The sequence below is a fragment of the Thrips palmi genome, unplaced genomic scaffold (assembly GCF_012932325.1).
Source record: "Thrips palmi isolate BJ-2018 unplaced genomic scaffold, TpBJ-2018v1 HiC_scaffold_16, whole genome shotgun sequence".
Classification (NCBI taxonomy): Eukaryota; Metazoa; Arthropoda; class Insecta; order Thysanoptera; family Thripidae; genus Thrips; species Thrips palmi.
This window is the reverse complement of record NW_023144625.1, coordinates 16,613,150-16,640,311: the sequence shown is the minus strand read 5'-3', so window position 1 is coordinate 16,640,311 and position 27,162 is coordinate 16,613,150. Positions and strand designations below refer to the sequence as shown.

The 27,162-nt window shown below is 64.2% G+C and overlaps 1 protein-coding gene across 1 annotated transcript; it reads left to right on the top strand.

The window, feature by feature from the left end:
* Nucleotides 1-495: 495 nt before the first annotated feature.
* On the top strand, nucleotides 496-26,396 carry LOC117642465 (potassium channel subfamily K member 18-like). The gene is made up of 3 exons (XM_034380700.1): nucleotides 496-955; nucleotides 25,274-25,427; nucleotides 25,513-26,396. The coding sequence occupies exons 1-3, from the start codon at nucleotides 496-498 to the stop codon at nucleotides 26,306-26,308; spliced, it is 1,410 nt and encodes a 469-aa protein (XP_034236591.1). The 3' UTR covers nucleotides 26,309-26,396.
* The last annotated feature ends 766 nt before the right edge of the window (nucleotides 26,397-27,162 follow it).

Genomic DNA, 27,162 nt, shown 5'->3' with positions numbered 1-27,162 from the left:
TGGCGAGCCATGGCGCCGTGACGGCCGTCCGCGATGACGCTGGCGATCGGGGCGAACAAGGCGTCCTTCCCGGACTACCCGTCCCAGCCGCCGCCGCCGCAGCAGCCGGCCGCGCAGGTGGTGGTGGGCCCCCTGGGGGGAGGCCTGGGTGGCCCCCTGGGGGGCTCGTACCTCCACCAGGCGCCCCCCTACGAGCAGCACCACCACCACGCGCTGCACCACCCGCACCACAGCACGCCGCCGCCGTCGTCGCCGTCGTCGACCATCACCACCGCGGCGGCCGCGTCCGCAGCCGGCAACTGCTGCTGCCCGACGTCCTCTTCGTCGTCGTCCTCGCCGTCATCGGGGTCCTCGGCCGCGTCGAGCCGGCGCGGCAGCCGCAGCAGCCGCAGCAGCCGGGGTGGCGATGACCTCGGCGGCGGCGGGGACGGCTCCGTGGCCTGGTACTGCTGCTGCTGCTGCGCGTCGCCGCGGGCCGGGCGCAAGCGGCGCTCCATGCTGGCCAGCGTGGGCGTGTGCGTGCTCGTGCTGGCCTACACGCTGCTGGGGGCCTTCGCCTTCATGGCGCTCGAGGGCTCCGGCTTCAGCAGCCGGCAGCCAGCGCCGCCCGACCCGGTGACGCGGGCCAGCGCGCCCGCGCACGACGAGCTGCGCACCAAGACCGTGGAGAAGCTGTGGAGCATCACCGAGGACCTCAACATCCTGTACAAGGACAACTGGACCCGCCTGGCCGCGCAGGAGGTGCTCCGCTTCCAGGACATGCTGGTGCAGAACATCAAGAGCGGCGTGGCGGTCAACGGCGGCGGTGCTGTGGCGGCGGCCGACGGCAAGGACCCCGCCAAGCAGGTCACCAAGTCCGTGACGACGGCCGCCAGCACCTACCAGCACCACGGCAGCCACCGCTGGACCTTCCCGTCGTCCTTCCTCTACTCGCTGACCCTCATCACCACCATAGGTAAGAGCGCCTTTCCCTGCTAGAGATAAGGACCTCTTGGTTGGCGCCGACAAGCACCGCAGGAACCTCGTGCGAGCAAGCGGAGCAAGCAGCGAGCAGAGCCAAACAAGTCGCGACTCCCCCCCGGGGACGCCCCCCCGCCCCCCCGCCCCGCCCCGCCCCGCCCCGCCCCGCCCCGCCCCGCCCCAGTCCCTCGCGGCGCTTCGGTGGAGCAGCCGTTGCGAATCCTTTTACCTACCGGTCCCCGATCGGTAACTTTTAAACTTGCATGAGGCCCCGTCATGCCTCAAGGAGCACGGGCCGGAACGCCTTTGTATCTCCTGGAAGAGACAATGCGACGCGGCGTGGCGCGGCGCGGCGTTCGCTGCAGCGTTAACTTTGCAGTGGGGTGGTCGGGTAGTCGGGATGCGTACCACAGCGTGCCGCCGTGCCGCCGTCCGCAGCGGAAGGGACGGGCTTGGCCGGGCCGGCCGGGACGAGGCCATGTGTGCAGCAGTTCCCCATCGTCAGCTCGGCCCGGCCCGGCCCGGCTTGGCCGGACTGCAACTTAACTTGCAGCCCTAAACTGTTCCTCGCCCCGTGCGAGCACTGCGAGTGGTGTGCGCTTCTGTCTGCTGCTTCCTCGGGCATTTCGCATCTCCCTCGTAGTTCTGCCAAACTGTCATGACGCCGGCTGCGCCAAGGGCTGCCGAGGGCTGCCGGGGGCTGCCGGGGGCTGCCTGGGGCTGGGCTGCGAGAGACGGGACGAGTCATGGAATCATCATTGTGGCGCTGAAACACCTGGGAGCAGCACCGCCCCGCCCCGCCCCGCCCCACCCGCCCCACCCGCCACCCCACCACCCCACCCCACCCCACCCCACCCCACCCCACCCCACCCCCCACCCCCATTCCAGTACGTCAATCTTATCCGCACTGTGTGCCCTCTCGTCCCAGACGCGCACAACAATACTCCGCCCCACGACGGACAGGGCCGCCAGTCTATTTGACGGCGCTCCGCCCCTAATTTCTGGCCCCTTAAAAGGGGTCGCAGGACGGGCGGAGTGGAGCGGGGCGGGGCGGGGCGGGCGGAGCGCACGGTGAGACAGTGGGCGTAGGCCGGACTGGGAAACCGAAACACGGAGGAATGAAAGGACAAAATTGGATTGCTAAGGATTCGCAAAAAAAAGGAAGAAAAGAGAAAGAAAAGAGGGTCCTGGACAAAGAAGGGATGGGGGTGGGTGGATTGCGATTCCGAGCGGAGGGGAGGGTGCGGCCCGCGCGATGTGCTGGTGCTCGGTCGGAGTCGTGCGAACCGAAGGGAACCGACGGGAACCGAAGGAAACCGGAGGGAAGCGCATCCCCACCTTTTTGCGGCATTTCACCAGATTTTCTTCCACATCGCAACACACCGCGGACACGCCGGTGGGGCCGGCCAGCGCCGCAAGACCGTCCCCTTCTTCGCCTGCTCCTGGCTCTCGGACGCCCAAAGCCTGCGTCAGCCGGCCTCAGCCCGCGTCAGCCTGCGAGACCGAGGGTAGGCAAGCCCGGCGTACGCCAGAGGGCCGGCACTGCCTACCTTGCAGGGGCCCGCCCTGCTTCTTCTGCGCAGCCCCCACCTCACTGGCAGTGTATGCATTCCACTCATGTGTGTAAGTGCTGCGTGTGTGTGTGTGTGTGTGCGTGTGTCGTTGCGGGGTCGAGCCTGGCTCGCATGGGGCTTTACTAGCTCTGATGGTTCTGCGTGATGTGTTGCTTGGGCAGCTTCCAGAAGCCATCAGAAGCCAGTGTGGACGTTTCGGATGACCAACTGCATCGCTCGGCCGTGCGTGTGGTTGTGTGGGTGGGTGTGTGAAGGAACGTGGTGGTGGTGGGGGCAGGCCTGCTACGCGGCGAACGAAAAACTACGTGCATCGTTATAAGAAAGAGGGTTCGCCGTGCCGCGGCGGCCGCGGCCACGGTTGGTTAGGTATTCATCCCGGCAAAAGTCAGTGACCTCACCTTCTTCTTTCTCTTCTCCTCCTTTTTTAAGTCACTCTCTCTTTTCTTCTCCCTCGCGACTTGATCCGGCCGACTGCCGTAAGCCTTTGCAGCAATTATTGCCGCGACATCCCCCCCCCTCTCTCTCTCTCTCTCTCTCTCTCTCTCTCTCTCTCTCTCTCTCTCTCTCTCTCTCTCTCCGCTCGTCTTCCGGAGGGATTCTGCTCCAGACAAGCGTATCGCGCGCCGCGGTTCTATTTTTTTCCCCGCACCCTCGCCGCACTGCTGGGCCACCGGGTCGACCGGGACCCCGAAATAGCCTGTTATGGCAATCGGCATCCCCACGCCCTTCTTCCTCTTCTTCTTCTTCTTCTTCTTCTTCTTCTTCTTCTTCTTCTTCTTCTTCTTCTTCTTCTTCTTCTTCTTCTTCTTCTTCTTCTTCTTCTTCTTCTTCTCGGCCGGGAACAGAGAGGCCATTGAGGAATCATGAGCGTCGCTAATTCCTAATTTCTCCCCGCACCCCCTTCGTTGCCTCTGCGCGACGGCTCGGGCGCCGCGATGCGCCGCCGTGCCTTCCGTCAAGTGTCACAATCGTCACAAAAGGAAGACGGCGAGGCGAGGGTCCTGCCTGCCGGGGCTGCCGGGGCTGCCGGGGCCCTGCGGCCGGAGTTAGCAGTGGGGTTATTCTCCAGGATTGCGTCGACTCGGTGCAGACAAACTAATTACAAGGAGGAGGAGGAGGACGAAGGGCTCGGCGAGGAGGTACCCCTGGAGGAGGAAGTGAAAGTTTTGGGAGGAAGGTTCCGCCGCCGCCGCGTCGCCGCGCCGCCGCGCGCCCCAACAAGACCGTTCTTTTCGCCTCTATGCTTCCCGAGACGCGTTGCCGCTGCACAAAACCAAACCCCTCCACTGTGTTGTTGTTGTTGTTTTACTTCCTGCACGTGACGCGCGCGCGCCTCGCCTCATGAACGCGTGAAAGAAATAATTTGTCGCAGTGCCGGAGCGAAGTTCGTGCTCAAACAATGCCCTGCTTCCCCTCGGCGGCGCTACCCGACTCGAGTACGTGTTCCAGGCGAACGCATTCGCGCCGTTCGACTACCCCTGCAGGTCTGCCTAGCTGGCTGGGTGGCCGGGCCTTGCCGCCGTGTCGACGGCCTCCCTCCAGGCCGACCGGAGCGAGACGTGCTAACGACTGGGGCTCAGCCGGTGTGAATGAAGACGCTCCGTCGCGGCAACGCGGCCAGGCGACGCGATGAGTCGCCGCGACCGTTGTTTCTTTCTCTGTTTCCGATTTGATTGCGACTGCACCGAGCCGCGCCGCATGGGACGTGGCAAGGACAACTCGCCTCTCTCTCTCTCTCTCTCTCTCTCTCTCTCTCTCTCTCTCTCTCTCTCTCTCTCTCTCTCTCTCCCCCCCCCTCGGACCGCGCGACACTCGCCTCGCTCGCGCTCGCTTGCCTGCACCCCGCCGCAGCCCTGGGTATTTGTGCCCTCTTTTATTCCGCCCACCTCCTCCCTCACCTGCAGAGCCAGCCAGAATAAATTGCGAGTCAGCCTTCGGCCGGAATGCGAGAGTCGTGATACCGGCCACAGTGTTGCCTGCTCGGCGCCAGGGTAACGCACCCTGCGACATGCGCGACGGCGCGTCCCAGCCGGCCCGGCCTCCAGCGTGGAGCCTCGATCCTGGAGCCTCCAGCCGCTCCAGCTCACGGAGGACGGTCAGATGGGGATAATGTGCCGCCACCCATTCCCGTTGGAATCGGAGGAACGCGCAGACTGCTGTCTGTCGGCTGGAGGCGCGCTGGAGGCGGACTGGAGGCGCGCTGGAGGCGGGCGAGGCGGCCCGGGCCAGGCTCACAAACTTGCCCTGCCGCCCCCCACGGCCCCACCCCGCTTGCGGTGCGGATGTTCGGGACGTTAAGGAGTGCCGCGAGGGGCGGCCCGCCCCACCCCGCCCCGCCCCGCCCCGCCCGCAAACAGCCACGATTGTCTCGCCCGGATTCCAAGTTACCGGCTCCTTGCTTATCCGGCCACCAGTCCGCCTGTCCCGTCGCCCCGTCGTCCGCCCGCGGTCCGCCCGCGGGGACGCGCCCAGTCCGCACCACCGTCCATCTCTGTGGGGAGGCCGAGGCGCAAACCACTTTGGATATTTGGCGCACGCCGCAATAAATTTGGTCATATTTTGCATATTTTTCTTTGTGGGGTAACATCATTGGTTTGTGAAATTCCCAGTACTCTAAGATTTTGCTTTGTTTTTTTTTTAACTGTCTTTATTATTGTTGTTACGTATTTTGCTGTTCTCGCCGCAGTCAATGATATTGTCAATATTCAGAAGTATTGACGCACATTCGTATTCCTTGTACGCGAAAAATAAACGAGTGAGTCCCTCGGTTTCCCCCTCCAGGGTGGCCAGGCGGATCGGAGCCGCGCCGCCACTATCTCTGCATTTTGGCTGCATCCGTGCCACCGCGCCGCGCCGCGCCTCGCCGTCACTTGTCTCGGACCGCTATTCGCCAGCACCATAAATCGGGCAGGCAGGGGCAGGGTAGGGGGATCAGGCAAGACGTGCGGGGAGAGGGGGGGCAGAGCGAGAGAGGCGGCACGCAGCGTCCTAACACACATTGCGTGTTCTCACGGGCCCACTCCACACACCTTGTCTCTCTCCCCCCCGCCCCTCCCCTCCGCCTGTCCGTCACCTGCAACCGTATTTTGTTGCAGGCGGCCTACACATTCCAGAGCGTGCGTGTGCGCCGGGGGGGGGGGGTGACTTTATGAAAATTGATGGCGCTCGGCGAGGATTTCGTCGGCACGCGTGCGATGACGTGATTGCCGTGCGTCACCGCGGATCTAATTTATGCGACGCGGCCGAATCTCGTAACAACGTAACAACAAACGCGTAACACACGACATTTTTTAAGAGGGGGAGGGGGCTTTTCTTCACAGAAGGCGCTTGATGGCAGCGGCGCCCGCGTCTCGAGACAAAAATAAATATGTAAAAATGGAGTCACTCTTGATTTCTCTCGCTTTGTTGTCCTCCGTCGTGTCCGTGGCGGCGCGCGCTTGGTCTCCGTGATACACATTTAGGGCAGGGCGTGTGTCTTCCGGGGGCCGACGTCCCCGCTTCGCGCTGCGCGTCTCCACCCCACTCGTCGTTTCCACTCCGTGCCCCACTTGCCCAAGCGCAAACACTTTGGAATTTACATTTCTTCTCTAGAATTACATTAATTTGGTCACTTCCCAACATTTTTATTTTATTTCACAGATATCATGAGGAGACAGTGCCAGCAATATTACACAACACCCCGACGCCCTCGTGCGCGGTGTGGGTGCCCGAGGGGGGAACAGCTTCCCACATTCAGGTGGCAAAAACGCCTCGACAACATTTGTGGCAAAACGCCAGAAATCTTGCACATTCTTGCATATTCACACAATCCTTGTACCAACACAAAATTTTACAGTGGGTCACCCCTCGTGGGTGCCGGCGAAGCAAGAGTGCCTCGCCGGGTTAAGGCCTCTTTAATGGCAACCTGTTATGTCAGGTATGCGCTGCCGGGGGCCAACGCGTGCCGCCGCGATTAGGGTGAGGCAACAGCAGTAATGAGCACTCTCTCTCTCTCTCTCTCTCTCTCTCTCTCTCTCGCACACACACACAGTGGGCCCAAAGATGAGTTCTTGGCGTGTTTTGACCACCAGGCGTTCAAAAAGAATTCGGATCTGAAGCAAGCCAGTTGGCTGGAAAATTGTGCTTATATTTTTTATCTCATTCAGATTTGCAGCTGGATTCACAGTGTCCTTCCTCTCTCACCCTTCCGCCCCTTTTGGCGGTGTACCCAGGTCAGCCCGTTGTGGCGGCCCTGAAAACACACCCCCACGCTAATCCGTCCACGTGAGATTTATTCCACATCAAAGGGCCGCCAAATTGGCTCATTCGGCGAGCTCGTCGAGGCGGGCGCCGTCTCTGTCGCAATCCGAGGGGACGCCCGGGAGAGCGGCGAAGCGGCGGGGCGGCGAAACCACTGTCTGTCCCTCGGAGCGCTGCCTCGGTGCGACGCGGCAAGTTTTGAAAACAGCCCGGACCGCGATTGAAGTGCGTCGTCGGGCAAGTCAAGTCGGGGGTGCGGCGCTCCCGTCGGCGCGCCCATCGGTAGGCCTCTTCCGGGCCCTCCGGCGTGGCGGTGTACTCCAGTGTACTGTACACGGAACGGGGTACACGGGCCCGGGGGTCCGTCCGGCCCAGAGGCGCAGAGGCCCGCGGGCCCGGAACGGCTGCGTGTAGCCCAGATTGGGCCAAGAAGGCGCAGCGCGGAGCCGGGAAGGCAGACCTTCCCAGCCAGGAAGGCGCGGCCCGAGCCGAGCCGGGCGGTCCGGCAGGACTTGTTTATCGCGGGGCTCATTATGGCAGCCTTTTGTTCCGAACCGCGCGATCGTAAACAATAACTGTAAACCGTTATTGTGGAAACTTGGCGCTCCGCGTTGCGTTGCTCCGCGTTCGGCGCGCAGTGCCCAGGCCGTGCCCCGGCAGTGCCCCGCCTTGCCTGCCACTGCTCAACTTTTGCGCGCCGCTTTCACACCTCGCAAGGATTAATCTCGTTGTCTGCTCCCTCGGCGGCTGTCGTTAGTTGCGCGGGATGTAGTCCGGGCGCGCGGCCAGAGCTGTGCGCCTCTCCGGCGGCGAGGGAGAAAAAATGCGATCGATGTTCATGCCTTTGCCGTGCTGTTCATGCTGCCGCTGCCTCCCAGCTGAGCGCTACTTAAACACATTACCCATCCAGGCTGTGACACGACCCCCCACCCACCCCACGACGTCATCATGACGTCATTTTGTTGTCGAGTTCGCTTTTAATATTAATTGCCGCATCGACTTGATGACGTTCACCTGTTAGAGCCCCGCGATTTTACCGAGTGGCCGACAAAAAACTTTTGCACTCTGCGAGTGTGCCGCGATTCGCCAACGACGCACGAAATGGAGTTTATTTGGGCGATAAACCGAAGGGTGGGGGGAGGGGGGTCGCAAAACGGACGTAACTGGAAGCAGCGCCCCTGTGAGTTGGGGCTGTTTATTTTCGGGGTGCGTGAAGCGGTTTATCGGGGGCGCCAGGAAGAGTGTGTGCATCTGATAATCGCTGCAAACACGCATTGTGTGTCCCCAACGAAAGCCTCCCAACGCGCGCGCGCGCGTGTGTGTGTATGTGTGTGTGCGCACTGCGTGATAATCACTACCCCTTCCCGCCGAGGGAAAAGCTTCGCCGACAAGGAAATCTCTCCGTGATCCGGCTGTAGTGTGCTGGCGGCTCCAGCAGGGACTCGACGCGAGGCCTACCGCCGGATAAGAGAGAAAGAAAAAGAAGCAGGAACTCGCTGGGACAAAAATTAGGGTCCACCTTCTTCGGTCGCGTGATTGGCACAATGTAGGGTAAGCCGCGGTTTTAGATGGACCAGAAGCCCATTTCCGTGAAGGGTCTGCCCTCGCTGCGTGGCCCCGAGCACTTACCAAGAAAGAGCCCTTTCTAAAAACTTCCACGTCTTTTCTCTGTCCCCGGCGGCGCAAAGCTGGAGCAGGCTGGAGCAAGCTGGAGCGGCAGCTGGTGCATCGCGAGGCTGATTAATCAGGCGGGGCTTCGAAAGGGTGGCACCGGCTCAAAGGTGGTGTTCGGGCCCCGCTTTCCAAAGTTGAAGTTGACGCGACAGAGCTTCGGGAAGTCCCGGAAAATGAGACAGCACTCCGAGTCCCTGGCGGGACGAGACCTGAAATTCCGCAGAGTGGCTAATCCTCTCGTACCTGATTTTCCAGCCGTTTGAACGGCTTCCTTTTTCAGTGTGCGGCCGGGCCCTTCCTCGGCGCGCCTAGCCGTGACGAGCCGTGACGAGCCGCATCGTGTCGGGCCGAGCGCCCGTGGCACTGTCGGCACTGCCGGCCCGGCCGTTCGACCAAGTTTGTTGTACTGCCTGTTGTTGGACTGGCCGTGCTCTTCGTCCTGTGGTGACGCCGCCGCCTTCGCCCCCGCCGCCCCCGCCGCCCCCGCCGCCCCCGCCGCCGGAGCGGGGAGCGACCGCAGCTTCCTCGAAATTCACTTCTGGCGCTGCGCTGTGCTGGGCTGTGCTGCGCCGTGTACTTGTTGGAGGGCGCGGGACTGGATGATGAAACTATTCCCCGACTACTTGTCCGACCCTTCCACGCCGTCCTCCAGGACGAGTCCACGACGGCGTCCTGGCCAGAGTCAATCTCGCCCTCCCCAAATTGGGTTGCAGCGCGTCGCCGTCGATAGAGACCCGTCGGCCCTTGGCCCCGGATTTTTACTGCCCCCAAAATGAATTGCCCACTCACGATGAAAACGACGTCCGACGGATCAGCGCCGCTGCTTTTTGTTGTTTTCATTATTTCCTCCCAGCTGCCCGTTATCGTGTTTCGCGTTTCGGGATCGTTCCGCTGGGTGTCGGCGTGCGCCTCGGCGTCCTCCAGCCCCGCGGCCAGCCCCGCGCGCCCACACTGCGCTCACTGCGCGCAGCCCCATTTTTTGGTCCGCCAAGCCGTTCCTTGACTCCGGGCCAAGCGCTGGTTATTGTCCGTTAGGTATCGCGCCGTAACGGTTACTTCCGCCGCGTTGCGCTACAGGGCGCCCCGCCCCACCCCGCCCCACCATAACCTCCCTTCCACACCTTAAACACGGCCCGCCCCCTTTCGCACAGACTTTCTGATAAAAGGGTTAAACGTGCGTGAGCTGCCCCCTCCCCCTCCCCACATTTCACAGTGGATCACTGCGGGGTGGCCGCCCGGCCGCGCGGCCCGGGGGACTGTTTACTGCTAAAAGTCAAACCTCGGCGATATCCCGCGCGACTGCCGCCATAGCTGCCGCCGACGGCCCGTCGTCCCAATGGCTGTCCGCGGACGGCGCGCGCTCGGCCGCTTCGAGTTTCGTTTGTTTTCAGCGAAAACTCCTCGGGCTGCGCGCGAACGTGGAGAGAACTCTGCATCGTTCCGGCGGGGTGGGGCGGGGCAGGCCTTGTTGCAAGCGGCGGCCAGCACCGCACAGATATATCAGTATTAATTTAAAACTTGGCGCGCGGACCGCCAGACGCTCATACGCAGCGAGGGGCGGGGCTCAAGTTTTGTTAATCTCAAACTCATCTTCCGTACGCCCCCACCACGCGCTGTGTGTGTGTGCGACGAGTGTGTGCGCGTGCGCCACAAACACGCCTGCACGCAGACACACGCAGCCTGCATGCCGCTGCTGCGGAAATGCAAGCGGTATTCGAACCCGAGGCCGTCACCGGGACAGCCCTGCGCGCAGCTTTTTACCCACATGCTTTCCCTGGGAGGCGATCAGCACCTGCGTGTTCACCTACGCCGTGCCCCCCCCCCTCCCCGACCCCTCGCTTACACAAAGCTATTATTGAATCCCACGAGGTAATTGGCCAAACTTTGCTCATAACACACGCCCTCCGTGGCGACGCTCTCTCTCCAGGCGCCAGCGCGCCAGCCAGCAGACCGCACCAGCCGCGGCGTGGCCGAGTCACGCTGCAGCCCCCCCCCCTCTCGGGTGACCATCAAAGTCTCATGCGCTGTGTTATCAGCAAGGACGGGGGCGGACCCGCCTCCATCTTTTACTGACGTTCGGAATTCTGCTTTGTTGTTTCAGGTATGTACGCTCGCGAGCTGTGCCCGCCGTCGTCTCTTCGGGCTGCTTGGGTGAGCGAGCTCCGACTCACTGGCCGACCACTGCAGAAATGTTTCCTGGGTTTTCCAGGAATGAATGAATAGACTACTCAATAATTTTCCCTGAAAGTAAGCTCGAAGTTAACCACCTTTGGCAATAAAAGACGATCACGTTTTAACCTCAGGGCGAAGAAGGCTTTACAGTGGTAGCGAAGTGGAGCTCCGCTTCGCTGCTTGCGAGGTTTCTGGTCGGTTTTCGGTCGGGTCGAGCCCCGCCGGATCCAGCGCCCGATCCGCGTGCAGCGCGCGCGGCGTGTTTGCCGTTTTGTTTCAATTCCCTGCGAGCACTACCGGCCGGAGCCCCTGGCTCGGGCCCTGGCTCGGGCCCTGGTTTGTCCACTGTCGGGTGGCGTGCCCGCTTGCTCACACGACTCGCTCCATTTTCCGGGCCATGGAGCCCGGCAGGGTCGTGGAGGCCGCGGCCCTGCACCGTGTCCACCATGGTGTCCACTGTCCCCGCGCGCTGGCGCCGCCCACTGCACCGCGATGGAGCGGTCAAGCACCCCGCCCCGCCCTGCCCCGCGTGGATTAAAACTGCCACTCCTTTGTTTCTGCTCAGCCGGACGCGGCGAGGATGTCGCCCTCAAGAGGCATGGCGCACTCACGCGGCCAAAGTTGAATAAATTCCGGGCCGCGCTTCCGGGATTAACTGCCGCGCTGCTGTCACTCGGCCGTTTTTCAGCGTAGTGGAAGACCGGAAAACGCGGACAAATCGGCTCGCGAATTTGTCTTACTGTTGTTTGAGCGCAGTTGTTGGGCCCGCCTAAGTGGAAGGGTGTAGTGTCGGCCGCCGAAACCGCGCACAGAAATTTATCGCGTCGCGGTTTCGAAGCAGCAGGAGGAGGAGCAGGAGCAGGAGGAGGAGCAGCAGCGACGCGCCGATGTCAGGCAGGCCGAGGGGAGAGAGGAGGGTGATCCTCAATCCGCTCGCCTGGCTGCCTGGCTGGCTGCCTGGCTGGCGGCGGTGGAGGGAAGACTGACATAAATCTTAAATATGAGGAAGCGATCCATCGTGTTCGCCATCTGCCAGCGCCGCCGCCGAGGCCGCCACCGCCGCCACTATCAAACACTAGCGGGGTTCGTCGCGCGGCCCGGCCCGCCAGTGGTGGCCCGCCACCGCGCCCGCCACCCACCGCATGCCTCCAGGTGACGACCTGCTCCGACTCGGCTCGACACAGGGCTTAACTAACGCAACACTGTTGGAGAAAAGTTGGAGCGACGCGGCGGCGCGGCGGGCCTCGGAAGTCTCGGAATTGCGTTAGGTCTCGCGGTGGTGGCGGCGCAGTCGCAGGATTTCTCTGCGCGGCGCGGCTCGGCGTTGTTCCGGCGGACGGCGAGGAGGGCGCGCTCCAGACACGCCGACTCACCGCGCGGCTGCAGCAGCGGCTGGAGCCGGTGAAGCGCGTATTCCAGGGGGAGCGCGCGGATGGCGAAGATGAAATCAAGACTTGTTCGTCAACCGGGCTGGAATGGTGGAATGGTAACGAGGCCGCCCTCGCCGCGCCGCGCCGCGCCACGTGAGCGTCTAGGAAAGCGCTGATTATTCTCGCCGAACTCGGCCCGGCCGGGCTGGGCTGCGCTGGGCTGCGCGCTCGGCCCGCAGATGTGGAGCCCGGCGGTAGGGGTCTCTTGTACGTGGGGACCTTATCACGCCCGTTACTACTAGAGCTCGAGGCCCGATTATCCGCGACCTTGGGGGACTAGCCCTCCACAGTCGGCCGTCCGGGGCCGTCCGGGGCCGCGGTACCCTTCCAGGAAATTGGTCGGGGTGGCCTGGAGGCGGACTCCTCGCCGAGCTGCACAAGGGCGTGTCACCGGACGGAGTCACCGGAGCGTGCGGCATGGACGAAGGCGTCTCGGGTCGTCCCTGCGCGCCCCGGCCCCGCCAGGCCCGGCCCGGACTGCAGGAACAGGCCCCGGCACGATTCGAGCCTGAAAAGACTGGTCTTTATGGTGCTCCACCGTCCGCCCACCTTACCTCAGCCTCTGCGAGGGGAAAAGAGGGGGTAAGAAAAGGGTGAGGGGCAGGGGTCGCTCGTAAAGCGAGGGACTAAGGAGGGTTTGCGAGCGCATGCCTTGTGCAGGCCACACACACGTGCACTCACACACACTCTCTTTCGCACTCACACACAGACGCGCGTGTCCTTTCTGTGCGCACGTCCTGTCCACTGCGTGCGCGGCCTCCGGCTGGCTTCGGCTGGCTTCGGCTGGCTTCGGCTGGCTTCGGCTGGCTTCGGCTGGCTTCGGCTGGCTTCGGCTGGCTTCGGCTGAGCCGGTCCTTAGGTCCTAGAAAAACACGCAGGTGGTGCTGGTTCCGTATCGGAGTCACTGCAGAGGATCATTCCGGCAGAAACAGGCCTTTCTTTCGAAAATAGATTGCCGCGCAAAAACTAATGTCGCGGCTTGCTTCGTTTTTTTCTCAATTTTCTCGTTTGAAAAATGAGTAGCTGGGAACGTCGATGGCGCGGTTTCAGAAGCCAGCGGTGCGTGTCGGCGAGAAGGAAAACTTCCACGAAGGGCTCGATTAATCTAGCCGCCCAGGAGAGGACGTTCACTTTTGACGTGTCGCGCAATTAATTTTTCCGCCGCGAAAGAATTTTGGCCCTTCTTTTCTTCTTTCTCTCTGCTCGCCGTCATGAATCGCGATGAAAAATGCAGCAAGTCCGGCGAGGCCGCCACGTAAGGCCCGGTAAGGCCACTGTGAGCAAGGCGGGTACTAATTGGGGGCCGGCGGGAAATAGCTGGAATTAACGGTGGCGCGGAGACGGCAAGGCGCGGCAGGCGCTTGTCAAACGGCCGGAATGACGCTGCCGGCGCTGCAGTTGGCTGCCTCCAGGGATGTTCCAGTGGCCTGGCGCGGACCGCCCTCCGTGGCGAGGGCGAGTTGGCGAGGAATCCCTTCAGGCTGCCAGACACCACCGACGGGTTCGCAGGCCATCAGTTGGGCGGCAGCCGGGGCCTGCTCGCCCTGCCGCCCTGCCTGGCGCGTGGACTCGCCTGGACTTTATGGAATTCGGAAAAGTATGTCTAGGTAATCTTACTAGCCAGTCAATTACGGCGGGGTCGGCGTGCTCGGCGGCGTGCTCGGCCTCCCGGTGCGGCGGCCCAGGAGGGCGGCGCCGGAATGTTCGTCTTCTGGCCCTTCTTCGCCTCGGGGCTCGGGCCGGCGACACCGTACTACGGACGGGCCGTTTAGCGGCGCAAGACCGCCTCCCCCCCCCTCGTGGCGCTGCGCCGCTGCGCAAGGAGGCTGCCGTTAAGCCACACACGAAACAAGGGCGGGGCGGAGCGGCAGCCGGGAAGGAAGAGCAGGCCGACGTTCCGACGTTATTGATGGCGTTGACGGCGAGCTCTCCGAGCGGCCCGGCCGCGCTGACCCACGCCTCGAGGCTGGCTCTCGCTCACTGGCTTCGCTAGCTTCGCCGGCTCGCTGGCTTCCCCGGCACACTCGTGGCATTTGTTTGGCCGCCACCAGCCGCTGCTGCCGGACTGCCCGACGAGTGTTAGAAGGAGGGGGGGAGGACGGAAGGCGAAAAATAAGAAAACACGCACACACACACAAAAAACCCCACACACGACACACACCACACACAAACACAAAAAAAAAAAAAAGAGTGATCGTGAGCGCCTGCGAGGTAGGCAGACACCTCGCACGCACACACGCGCGTCCTGCGGGCCGGCCTACCCGCTGCATCGCAGGCGCTAAGGGAGCGAGCCCCCGGGCGACACGGGCACGGCGTGGCGCGGCGGGAACCCTCTCGGAATGCGTTTAACAGGGAGGCCCTCCTCTCACTCTCTCCAAGAAGTGCGCCTCGAGACTAATGCGGTCCGTATTTCCGTTTGACTGCGCTGGTGCCGAGGGCGGTGCCGAGGCCCTGGCGGTGCCGAGGCCCTGACGGGGCGATACGCCGCCCAGTCGTCTTAACGGCGGTGGCCGAGCCCAGCCAAGGCGGCGTCCGGAGGGACGCTTAGCGCTTAGCGCCCTTCGTCCGCCCCAGCCTTCAGCTTGATTGCTGGTTCTGTTCATCCCCGCATTCCGCATCGCCAAGCCCGGCCAAGCCTGGCGTTGCCGATCCCTTCTCCTTTTCCGGCGCCAAGTAGCCTCGCTGCGGTTCCCCGCCTCGTGGAAGCTTCCGCCTGTGGTTGTCCAAGGCGGCCAGCTTGACCAGGCCGACGCGGCGTGCGCGCGAATAGCGAGGCGACGTGCCCAGTCCCTTTGGCGGTGTACCTCCCGGGGTGGCCCCCCCCCCACGGCCCGCCCCTCCTCCTCCGTCGGGGACTCCATGACGTGCTCCTCGCCCGGGCTGTGACGGGAACTAGTGGCGGCAGTTCGTCTTGGGGGCCGATCGGGCCGCGCCGAGACTCTGAGACGCCGTTGCCGCCTGTCTCCCCCCCCCCTTCCCTCTCCCTCACTCTTGAATGCTGTTGTCCGATGGCCGATGGCTGTAACTCCGACTGCCGCTCGCTGCTCGCCACTCCAGAGAGCCAAGAGGCGCGACCTTTACTCCCAAGCAGCGGCCGAAGGGGCGCTCGCAAGCCCGGCAAGCAAGCACGGGGAGCAGGAGAAGTTGTTGTTCGTTGTTTCCTCTCCGGAGATAATAATAGTAAACAGAAGGAATAAAAAAAGACAAAAGGCGGAAACAAAAAAAAAGTGGCGCTGAAAATGGTCCTGATTCCATCGATGAGAACGCGGCAACGCGGTGCCCTTTATCCGCCTCCTGTTCTCGAAAACAACGGCCGGACTATCCGCCCCGCCTCGCCCCGCCCCGAACAGCTAGCCAGCCGGCAGGCCTGTCGACAGGAAATGATTCGCTAAATCATTTCCCCTTAAACGCAACGCATCGTGCGCCGCCTAGACGGCCGTCCGGGGTTCGACGCCCGCCTCCCGCCGCGCGGCCTTTCCCTTCTTTCTGCCCCAAACGTCTCCTTGTTTAATGATTATTCGCCCAATCCGCCCCGCCCCGCTCGCCAAGTATTTCGGGGATCTCGGGACCGTGCATCGTCAAAAGCTCGTTTGTTGTTGCCAAGTGTGTGTGTGTGTGTGTGTGTGTGTGTGTGTGTGTGTGTGTGTGTGTGTGTGTGTGTGTGTGAGTGTGTGTGATGGCGCGCGCAGCGCATGAGGGATGGCCGCCGCGCCTGGGGCCGACGTCTGCTAAGTGGGGCAGGGCCGGCGCGGGGCGGGGCGGGGCGGGGCTGGCAAGGTCGCCGCCAACTTGACAGATCAGATAGACAGCGCCAAACGCCCTTCGGCCTTCGCTTCGCGCTTCGCGCCCCGCGTCACCACTCGCCGCCTTGCCTCCACTCTGGTGCGTGTATTGGCCGGCTTCTTCTTGGCAAACACAAACACCGGCCTTGGGCGCCGCCTCTCTCTCTCTCTCTCTCTCTCTCTCTCTCTCTCTCTCTCTCTCTCTCTCTCTCTCTCTCTCTCTCTCTCTCTCTCTCTCTCTCTCTCTCTCTCTCCCAGTCACACAGGCACGCACTCACTCGCACCAGAGCGGCACACACTGGGGGTTTTGTCCGGCTTGCCAAATGTGTTGTGATTGGTCGGAAAGTGTTGCCACGCAAGCCGCGGAGGCCCTGTGCGAGGCCCTGTGTGTAAAGGGCTTGCTCAGACGGGATAAGCTTGCGGGGCTTTCAAGAGGCGCTGGCGGGGCTGGCGGCCGGCCAGACCGAGTCCGGTCCCGCTGGTCCCTCTGGTCCGGCCGGCGCGGCCGTGTGGCGGACTTCTTTCATTTGATCCGCTAATTGGAGAGTCCGGCGCGGCCTGCCGGCCTGCGCGCTGCCCGCCTGCGCGCTGCCCAGTTGACAAGCTTACACGTCAAAGCCGCGCGCCGCAACCGCCGGAACCTCGGCCAATTACGATTGTTGGACCTTTCCGCTTTGGCCTTTTCTCCCTTTTGCGGCTACATTGCAAGCGCCGCCGCGCTGGGCGTGGCGTGGCGTGGCGCGTGAACGTGACGTCCTTTTCCCGCCGCTGTCAAACACGAGTCCGCAATTCGCTCGCCGGAGAAACTCGGCAGGAAAAGCCCCCCCTTCCCTCCTTCCCCGGGGTGTCTGGTCCGGGTGCCTCCGGGTTCCCGCTTCGGCGGGTTCCTGCCCCCGGGTTCCGGCGCGGTCGTCCAGGCTGCCGAGCCTCGGCGGCCACCTCCGAAACGTTTGCATCTTTGCCGGCGATGCCGACGGCGAAGATAGGGCGTAACAATCTGCAGGGTAGGTGGGCCTCGGCCCCGCACCGCACCGCCCCGCCCCGCCCCGCCCCACAGCACGCCTCGCTGATTTACAGACTCGGCGCGCCCCCGATCCGGGAACCGCCGATATTTACAAGCAGCAGGCGGACTACAGGTGCAATGCGAATATTGTTCCTCGCTGAGGGCGAAAGAAGAACCCCGCTTGTATAGCTGTTCGCTATTTGTTTTCCCGGGCAACAAGAACGCGTAATTCAAGCAGAGGCGGTGACAGCAGCGTGGGCGGGGGTGTGCAAAACTTCCACCTTTCCACTGTGATAGAGAGGCCGAGTCCAATTACCAGAGGGCCGGGCCTTGCTGCGCCGCCCCGCCCCGCCCCGCCCCGCCCCGCCCCGCCCCGCCCCGCCCGGCTGTGCCTTCGATCAAAGTAACTTCCGGTTCTCCATTAACTGAATACACCCTGCTGCTGCTTGGCGAGACAGAGCTCCGCAGTGTGCCTTGGCGCTGCCTCGGCGCTGACTTGCCACTGCCTTGGCGTTGCCTGGGCGATGCCTTGGCACGGAGACACAAGCCAGCGTCGCCATCCATTGAGGCCCCGCCTGCCACGCCACTGCCATGCCACTGCCACGCCACTGCCATGCCAGCCCCCCCGGCCTGGGCGGCCTGCTCCAACTGATGCGTCACCCATTCAATTCACCATTCGCCCGGCAATGCCTGGCCCAAGGCCTGGGCCGCCCCGATGCAGACCCAGTGGCATGTGCAGCTAAAGCACCGCAAGCAAGGGGCCCTCGAGCGAGCAGTCGGCCGGCTTGGCTACTCTGTGACGAAGCGAGAGCGACCTATATCGGGAGACACCTTTTTTTCTTCCAATCCTAGAGTGCCAGACAGAAAAATAAATCCGGGCGTCTTTTTGCGTCTGCGCGGCGGCGCTCTTTGAAAATAAGAAAAATGTAATGCGCGCTCCACTGCCGCCCGCTTCTCCCTCTGCATTCGGAACACAGCGCGGCTGCTGCTACTCAGCCATTCCAACTCGGTAAAAGCATCGTCAACCACATCCTCGACCCTCTCTTCATGTCCATCTCATCCTCGCCCCGCCACCCCGCCACTCCCTGACCCGCACGCAGCGCGCAGCCCGGCGCACCCCCAGCCCTGCTGCCACCATCTCCGCAACCCGCCTCCACTCCCCGCGCCCCGCGTTCCCCGCAACCTCGGGCTGGCGGGCTGGCGGCGGGTTCGCGGCGCCATGCATCATGTGTGCGTAGCGCGCGTAGCGGCACGCCGCGCAACGCCACGCCGTGCACCGCCATCTCCGCAACGGCTCCACTCCTCCTTCGGCCTTCGGGGACAGTTGTTGCTTTTCGTTATCGCTTACGCGCCCCTTCAGCCCTTCGCCCAATGTGCCATTCCGCCATTCTTCTCCTCCCTCCCTCCTCCCTTCCTCCCCTGCGGTCCTCTCCACTTGTTTCCAGATCTCTTTCCTTGTAATTTATACGTGGTGCGACCCGCCGGGCCGGCCCGGCCCGGCGCGCGATCTCTTACTCGCGCGCTCTGTCTTGCAGCCCACGAACACAGTCGGAAGAGGAAGTCTCTCTCGGTAATGAGGCCGATATCGGGCACCTCCGCACCTCGCCCCCGCCATGTTGCGCAAGGCGCTGCTGCCGACGGCTCCGGGAAGATTATACACTGTACTACGTGGGGAAGTGGGGCAGGAGGAGGGGGCACCAGGCATACGGGCAAGGATTTACTTGACGACATAGTTGGTGCGTTGTTTTGCACGCGACTAGGAGATGAACTTTGCGCCCCGAGCGGCCCTTTGGGTCCGCGAGCGCGTCCGCGCCGTGGCCGCGGGCGGAGCCTGGCGGAGCACGGCATCACGGCGAAGCAGGGCCAAGAGATGCTCCCCCTTTCCCTTGCGCCGTCGTCACTCCTCGCGGAAAATTAATAAAAAGTTGCTCGTTATTTTGAGGAAATTATGACAGCGTACGCGCCATGCCGCCTCCAGGGAAATCACACACGTCGTGTTGGCGCGTGTAGGGCTGGCCCGGGGGTGGGGCGGGGCGGGGCGGGGCGTGTCAAAGTGGGAACTGGGGCCGGCCGCGCAGTGGCGGGGCCGCGGAGCGCCGGGGTGATGCCCAAGCGTCTTCCACAACGTCTTGCTCCCCTTCTTTTTGCTCTAACACACACACACACACACACACACACACACGCGCGCGCACACACGCCCGACGCGCACTCTCGCACGTTCCTCCTCGTTATATTCCGCAACTAAGTACACGACGTGTAGAGTGTAGGCGCCTGGGAATTTCGGCGCGCAGGAAGTTTTGAAAACGTGGAGGCTGTGCCCTGCTCCTCTGGCAAGGCCGGCAAGGCAGCGGCAGTGGCGCCAGAGGGCTGCCCTACCCGACCAGGGTCCGACTGGCCGTGCCCGGTGCCGGTCCGTGGAACCCGTGTCTGCTTCTGGTCCAGTAGCAGGGATATCGGGCGGCGCGGATGTAAGGGGGCACGACATAACATCGGATGGCGCCATTGAAATGGAACACCACCTCCCCCGCCACCACCGCCACGCCGCGCCACGCCACGCCCACGCCACCACCGGGACCCGCCGCGCTCGCATGGTATTTGACACACAATTCCCCCGCCAGGGTGCGCCGCTGCCGCTACCGCTGCGGAGGGGGAAATGTCGCCATGTATGAGTGCCGAGGATATTCCCCGGGTAATGGCTCCACAAAGAGACGCGCGCGTGTGTGTGTGTGTGTGTGTGTGTGTGTGTGTGTGTGTGTGTGTGTGTGTGTGTGTGTGTCCGTCAGAGGGGCGCGGCGTAGCGATCGCGCTAATTGCGAAATAGAATGGGGTAAAAGATCCAATTTGCTGGAGTGCAGGCGTGCCTGCGACACCGCGGCGTCGATGGCGCGATGGTGCGGCAAACAACGAGGTGGGTGCAGGACTGTCCGACTCTGCGAGCGTGTGCGTGCGAGGGCGAGTATCCTTTCCGCCGCGACGGCTGCGACGGCTGTGACGGGGGTGCCTGACAGGGTCGGTAGGCATTTGCTGTCGCACCCCGCTGGGACTCTCCGGGACGCGCTGCGCAGGACCTGGCAGGACTCGCCGGGCAGAAAAGGGCTGGCACTCTTGCACACTGCTCCGCGTTGACCAGAAGGGGCAGCAGGGCCAGCAGGACCCGGAGGGACGGCGGGGAATATGGAGGTCGGTGAGGGATGTGGCTCGCTGCGACGCGCTGCGGAGCGCTGCGAAGCTCGGCGACGCAATGTGATTGGCCCGTCCGGGTGGCTGCACACCGGGACGTATCACGGGGGAGCGGAGCCGAGCGGAGCCGAGCAAGCGGGGCCTGATGAGGACAGGGCCAGGCAGGGCTAGGCGCGGTCCATACCGCCACCGCAGCGGCCCGTAGGCCCAGAGCCGGGCCCACGGCCAGGGGCAGGGCCAGGGGCCCGCGCGACCCGACTAAGTATTCCAAGGGGTAAGTCAGGGGCGAACTGATCGAGATGGAATGGTGGAAGCGGTGTGCCAGTCGCTGTGTTCGCCACGGCACTGCTAGGCGCGGCCCGCGGCGTGATGCGCCGGTAATGGTAGTGATTGGTGGCCTCGTGGAAAGGCCGGGGGGGGGGGGCTTTCTGCTTGTGGTCGCGGCGGGAGAGGGTGGGGTGGGGGTAATCCACTCGGGCCGTTGACGTGCAGGTTTGATGTTGAGTGACACCCCGCGCAGCGAAACATTGGCCCCAAAGTTTGGGCCCTCAGGGCGTCCGCCACGGCCACACCTTTACGACGGAGAGCCAGATTACACCCTGGCCATGCCCTGGCCATGCCCTGGCCGGCAAGGACGCGCCGAGATTGAGGTGAACTGAGTGCTGGCGATGAAGCCAATGCATTTACCGATTGGCGTTCCAAGCGGGGCGGTCCGTGCTGCGCTGGTCCCTGGCATCGCGTCTGGGGACCGCGCGACGACCGCCTGACCTCGGGGACGGCCGCAGCGGGCCGCAGCAGACCACCAGGAGAGACGCTGCCCGAAAACACCCCCGTGGCCCGGCGTGGCCCGGCGTGGCCCGGCGGTCTGTTCCACTCTCCGGGGACCCCACACGGGGGTTGTTTTGCGCTCCCACTGGCCCGCCGCCCCGCCGCCCCGCCGCCCCCACCCCTGTTCCATTTAGTGCCACCGCAGCCTCCACCGCGACGGCGCTCCGACCGCCAGCCCCGCCAGCCTCGCCATGAGAGCAGCGGAGCCATGCGTTAGCAGCCATTAATAAACCACGTGCGGCCGGGCGACACCCTTATTATAGTGTAGCCAAGGAAGACGTGGGAGCAGAAGGACAGGCACACACACGCACACACAGTGCCATGACACTTTCCGCCACTCTGGCCTTCGGCAATGCATGAGATGGCCGGGGTAGTGCCGTTAAAACAGATGGCCACGGCCTGGACTGGCTGCGGCATGCAGCGCATAGCGCCTGGAGGAGGAGGAGAGCCTCGTTCCTCTCCGCGGCGCGGCGCAGCCGAGTGCAAGATTTCGCATTTGTTTGGCTGCATCGCAACTGCACCGCCATCGCCACTGACTTGCAGAGCACACTCCTCTCGCCCGCTCCGCCTCGCCGGAGAGGTATCGGTTTGGGTGTGAGCGTGCGTGTGTGTGTGTGAGTGTTATGGCCCGTACTGCCGCCGTGCCCGCGGTCGAAATAAAAAAACAGCGACCGGCAATCGAACGTTATTCGCACGACGCTCACTGCGCTGCGCTTCGCATAAGCCTGTCGTGCGTATAAGACGTAGTGGAGGCGCGTCCACCGCCAGGAGTCGCTGGTCCCCTCCAGCCCCCCGCCCCGCAGCCAGCCCTTTTATTGGCTGTCAAAGCACGCTGCGAATAAGGAGGCCAGAAAAGGCAGTAAAACGTAGCGCCGCGCTCGGGGGCGGGGCGGCGGGGCTTCATTCCGGTATGGCCAGGTGTATAAATCCGGACTCCGCGGCCCCGGCGCCCCGGGGGACGCCGGATAGGGCACGGAGGACGACAACAAGCCCCCCGGCAGCCCCGAGGAGCGCGCAGACCTCGCAGAGCGCAGCCACATTTATTGCAGTTCGGCCTGAGATTGGCTGGCGGCGCGGCTGGCGGCCTGGCGGTGTGCGCGGTCGGGCCGCAGCTAAGTCGAAGGGATCATGAACTCGATCCTCACATGCAGAAGGCAGAGGCTTTGGAGAAGCGACCATAAATCAGCGACGAGCAGCCAGGCAGGGCTCGGCAGGGCTCGGCGCCGAGGCTCGACCTCGTCCCCGTCCTCCTAGCCTCGCGGCAGGGGAGGCAGGGCGCGCCGCCATGCCGCCGCGCTGTAAACTCGCAAGTCGGCTGAGGAGCAGCCCGGCCGGGGCTGGGGCTGGGTCCGGTCCATTACGGGCCCGATACACGTCATGTCACGGAGGCAGCCCGATAACACGTTACGGCGGCAATGCAATTGTTGTGAGGACGAAGGGCGGGAGGAGTCATAGGCAGAGGGAAAGAGAGGACAGAGAGCGAAGAGAGAAAAGAGAGAGTCTCGTTCCGCCAGGGCGCTGCTGCTCCGGCGTATTATTTTACGCGATGAAAAAGGAATACGGCGCAAGAAAAATTCGTTTCCCTATATCCAGCTCTCCAGTGTACGTGTGTGTGCGCGCGCCCGAGTCCGGGTGTGTGTGTGTGAGTGTGTGTGCGCGCGGCGGGGTGTGGGGTGCCAGGAGCCGGACTTTGATAGATGCGAGGGGATGCAGGCAGGCCGCCCTCGCGGCCCCCGCGGCCCCCGCCACCCCTCTGCGTGCACTCGCCAGGACGTCCACACGCCTGCCCCTCGGCTGCCCCTCGGCTGGCCTGGCCTCGGCCTGCACCGCCAACAAAGGGAATATCGGGCCAGAGGCTCCCTGCAGGCTGATCCCAAACAGAGCTTCCGTGGGCCCGCCCCTCACTCGCACTCACGGAGCGACCCACCGGGCCGCCAGGCGCGCGAGAGAGACAGACGCGCTGTTCGGAACGGCTTGCGCTGCTGGCAGTGCCGGCGCGGTCCGGAAGGCGAGTTTCTCGTTTCTCTAATTTAGCCTGGAATGCATGTTACATTTTTCGCGCCGGAATCGCCGGCCCTTTCTGGCCCTTCCTTTCCTCCCTTCCTGTGCATAAAAGGGTGAAATAGGGTGGAAAATAAGGGAGGAAATAGTGTGCCGGCCCGGCCAGGTCCAGAGGCGTGCCGAGGCGTGCTCACGGCCCGCGCGAGTTTAACTCTTTCACGCGAGAAAATCTCGACGAAAATAAAATTTATCTGGTTGCCGGCCGTCTGTCGGTCCGGCGGGGCGGGTGGGGCTCTCGCTGCTAGCGAGAGGTGGGCCGCGCCGAGCCGAGCGCCACGGAGCCGGATAAACCGGACACGTTTTTTCGCTGATGGCCTTTTTTGGCTGGCAAAGACGCGACGACGCGGCGGCGCGGCGCACGTGAGAGCGGGAGCAGCTGAGCGACGCACTCCTTGTTGTTCGTCGGCGCGGCGGCACGGTGGTGCTGCCGGCGTGCACCACGCCGCCGACGCCGCGGCCCGCCAGGCCCAGGCCCGCCTTGATGCATGCGAATGCCTGCGGAATGAGCCCATCGCCTGGCCTCACTCGATTGTGTTGCAAACGAATCTTTTTTGCATGGAGAAGCGCGCTGGAAGGGGGCAGGGGGGCCTCCCCGTCTCGTCTCGTCTCGCCGGCGGGCTTGGCGCCGTTTTTTAAACGCTATTTTAGCGGCCGCGGCGCCGCGTCACGGCCGGGCCGTTGCGAGACACGGCACGGCGCGCGGCGTCGTGTGGGGCGCAGAGAGGGTTGAGCCTTCAGACGATGCCGTGAAGTCTTCGAGCGGGAGCAGCATGCAGAGCAGAGGCGTGACTCGTCCAAAAAACCAAAAACTCTTTGAAAACGACAAGACTCCCGAAAGTTCTATTTCTTCTCAATGCAGAGGGCTGATGCACTGCGCACCGTGGGGATTTTCGTAAGTTCGGGTCGCCGTGCTCGTGGCTTGCACAGCTTCGCTGCCTGTCACCTCGAGGTGGAGCCAGAAGCCTGGCAGGAACCAGGCGGGTCGGCTCTCGCTGCTCTTGGCCCTCGCGGGGCCTGCAAACAAATCGTTAGTGAGGGGCTTAAGAGTGCAGCGGGAGCAGTGCTGCCTCCATTGTAGAGCGACGTCAGGGCCGTCAGGACGGCGCGGCGATGGCCCTGGTAGCACTTGGTAGTTGTTGGTAGCACCACAGTGCGCTGTCCCGCCTCGCTGTGACCTCGCAAGACGGACGTCTAATGAGAAACACTCCCACCACTACGTACTGCCTCGCCACCCGGTCCACTCCCATTTTTTTCTGAAAGGGGGTTTCTTTCCGAGAGAGGCTAACAGAATGGAAATAAAATTGGCGGGCTAATACACGGGGCAGCGCCAATCGGCGCCTGTTCGGCCACGCCGTAACTCAGCGCCAAAATAAAGCCGCGAGCCTCGCGAGGACCTTGGAGGGGAGCGGGCCGGTCGGCTGGACTTCTTGCTGGCGTCGCCAAGGTGGGGCGGGGCGGGGCGGGGTGGGGCGCGGTGGGGCGTGGACGGCCTCCTCGAGGACCAGAGGACCGGAGGACCAGCGGGCGCCACGACCAGAGCCACGACCAGCCCGGCCAGCAGCACCAGCGGCACCCTCTGCAGCTGTTTCCATGGCGACGCTCGGCTCGCCGCTCTCCCTGATTTATAAGGACCCCCGGAACGATATCGGGCCTCGGCCTCAGCCGCTCCAACTCGTCCCCGCCGCGCCTCGCCCCGCCGACTCGCCCACCGCTCAGAAAGCACAAAGCGCCGAGAAAATGGTGTTACGTACTTTCCTAGTCGCGGGGCGGGGCGGGGCGCCGGGGTTCCCGTCTAGACAGATCGCACCCCGCTGTCGCCATGGCTGTCGCGTCGCCCCCGGTGCCCGGGCTGGCGGCCGGCGGGCCTGTCGTGGATTGAGGCGGGCGAGGGCGAGGCCCGGGGCACGGCCCGGGGCACGACGGCGAGGCTCGTCGGCCTGGGGCCCGCGCTCAAAGAGGGCCGCGGCATGTGTCGCGAATGGGCGGGGCTGGTGGAAAAGCGAAAGGCGCGCAACGAGATTACCATGCCGCCGTGCCGCGCCGCGAGTTTGTCACCGCGACCGTGTCAACTGTCCCGCACTTTGGCCGTATGGAGTGTGCGAGCGCCACCAGCCAGCCGCCCCGCCAATTTGTCTCTATTATCGCCCGCCCCCTTTCCGGGTCACCAAGGCACTGCAAGGCGTGCCTCCGCCCTCCCCGTCGCCATGTTGGCACGCGGGCCTCGCCGAGGGCCTCGCTGCCGCCCGGCTGGGTAGGCAACTTATCCAGCGGGCGGTGCGACGGCGAGCCTACCCGCCCGGCGGCGTCGCTGTCTGACTGTCTCGGCCGAGCTGACGCGCTGACCGTGTGTTCTGTCTTTGTCTGCCGCAGGCTACGGGTCGGTGTCGCCGCGGACCACGTGCGGCCGGCTGGTGTCCATCTCGTACGCCATCGTGGGCATCCCGCTGATGCTGCTGTACCTGTCCACCACGGGGGAGTCGCTGGCAAGGAGCTTCCGGCAGGCCTACAGCCGCATGTGCCACAGGTAAGGGTCGCGCGGCGTCGCTTTGTCGTCGGCAGGGCGGCAGGGGGAACTGGGCGAGTGACGTCACCTTTTATGTCTTTTCCAGGCGCGGCGCCTGCCCGGAGAAGATGCGCAAGCTGAAGCAGGGCCCGGGCAAGGGCAAAGCCAAGGGCAAGGCAAAGCAGTCGTCCAAGTCCAAGGCCAAGGCCAAGCAGGCGGCGGCGGTCATCTCGAGCGGCAAGGCGCCGGCCGCCACCAGCTCCATGAAGGCGCACCAGGCCGGACACCTGGGGCTGGCCCTGGGCGCCACGGACGAGCTCACCCTCAAGGCGGACCGCGCCATGATCGTGGTGGACTGTGGCGCGGGCGACGGCGTCGGCCTGTCTGGCGGCTCGGGCACCGTTGCGGACACGCCCCCACCGCCGCCGCCTCCGCTGGCCTCCGTCAGGGTGCCCGTGCTGCTGTGCCTGCTGGTGCTGCTGCTGTACGTCGCCGGCGGCGCCTTCCTGTTCCATTACCTGGAGGGCTGGTCCCTGGTCGAGGGCTCGTACTTCTGCTTCACCACGCTGGGCACCATCGGCTTCGGCGACCTGATCCCCGGCCGCAGTGCTGCCGCGCTGCGTCGCGGCTTCCGCGGGGAGGTTCTCTCCGTGCTGGCCGCGTCGGCGTACATCCTGGTGGGCATGGCCTTGGTGGCCATGACGTTCGCGCTGGTGCAGGACGAGTTCGTGGGGCTGATGCGTCGGCTGGGGCGGCAGTGCTCCAGCGGCAACGTGCAGCCCGCGCGTCCCAAGACCCGCCCCAGCTGCAGCGACTCCGAGTCCAACACGGACCCCCCAGGGGGCTCCCTGTCGGCGGGCGAGAGCCTCCCCATGGCGGTGGTGTCGTCGTCGTCGTCCTGACACGCGCTTCCGGAGGGGGCGTCCATCGGCGGCGGCGAGTGGCGGCCGTCACCTCCAGGACCACCGCCTCCGGCGCAGCTTGTCCCCATCCCCGTGCACGTGAAGGCGGGAGCGCCGTGCGCCGCCAAGCCGCCCCTCACGCTCATGGTGCCGCCCCCGGGGACGCCCGGCGGCCCCAACGGCGCCTGCCCGCCGCCCCCGCGGATGGCGCACAGCCTGCCGCGGCGCAAGGCCAGCGGCGGCGACGAGTTCGGGCGCAACGGGCCCGGAAGGCGGTCCGCGGGCCCCGGCGGCGGCCGCCTGTCCCCGGAGCCGCTCATGGAGTACTTCGTGCCGAGGAGCGTGAGCGAGTTCAACCTGGCCGGGGTCGTCGCCGAGGAGGACGAGGCCGCCATGGCCGTGCCGGAGCCGCCCGGGCCGCCCAAGTGCCCCGCGCCGCCGGGCCCTCCCGGCATGCACCACCCGCACCAGCTGACCGCCATCCTGCGCACGCCGAGCGGGCCGGGCGGCTCGCGCAAGCTGGGCATGGCGTCGTCCAGGTCCAGGGAGAAGATGGTGACCTTCGAGGACGACCCGGCTGGGCCGGGGCCGTGCCCGGGGCAGTGCCCGCGCGGCATGGACGACGTCTTCATGTAGGACTCGCCAGACCCGGTGCTCAATGTTTAGGAAAAGCTAGTTCAGTGTTCGCTAAACCGTTGGGACAGTTCCTCGGTGTGGCTCATTCCGTCTCGTCGTTCGGAGCGACATGTTGAGCGCTGCGGCCGCTCCCACGGCCACTTGCCGGGAAATTGAGGTGCCCCGGACCGGACGAACGGACGGGCGAGGCGAGGCGACCCGCAACCCGCGAATGCAGG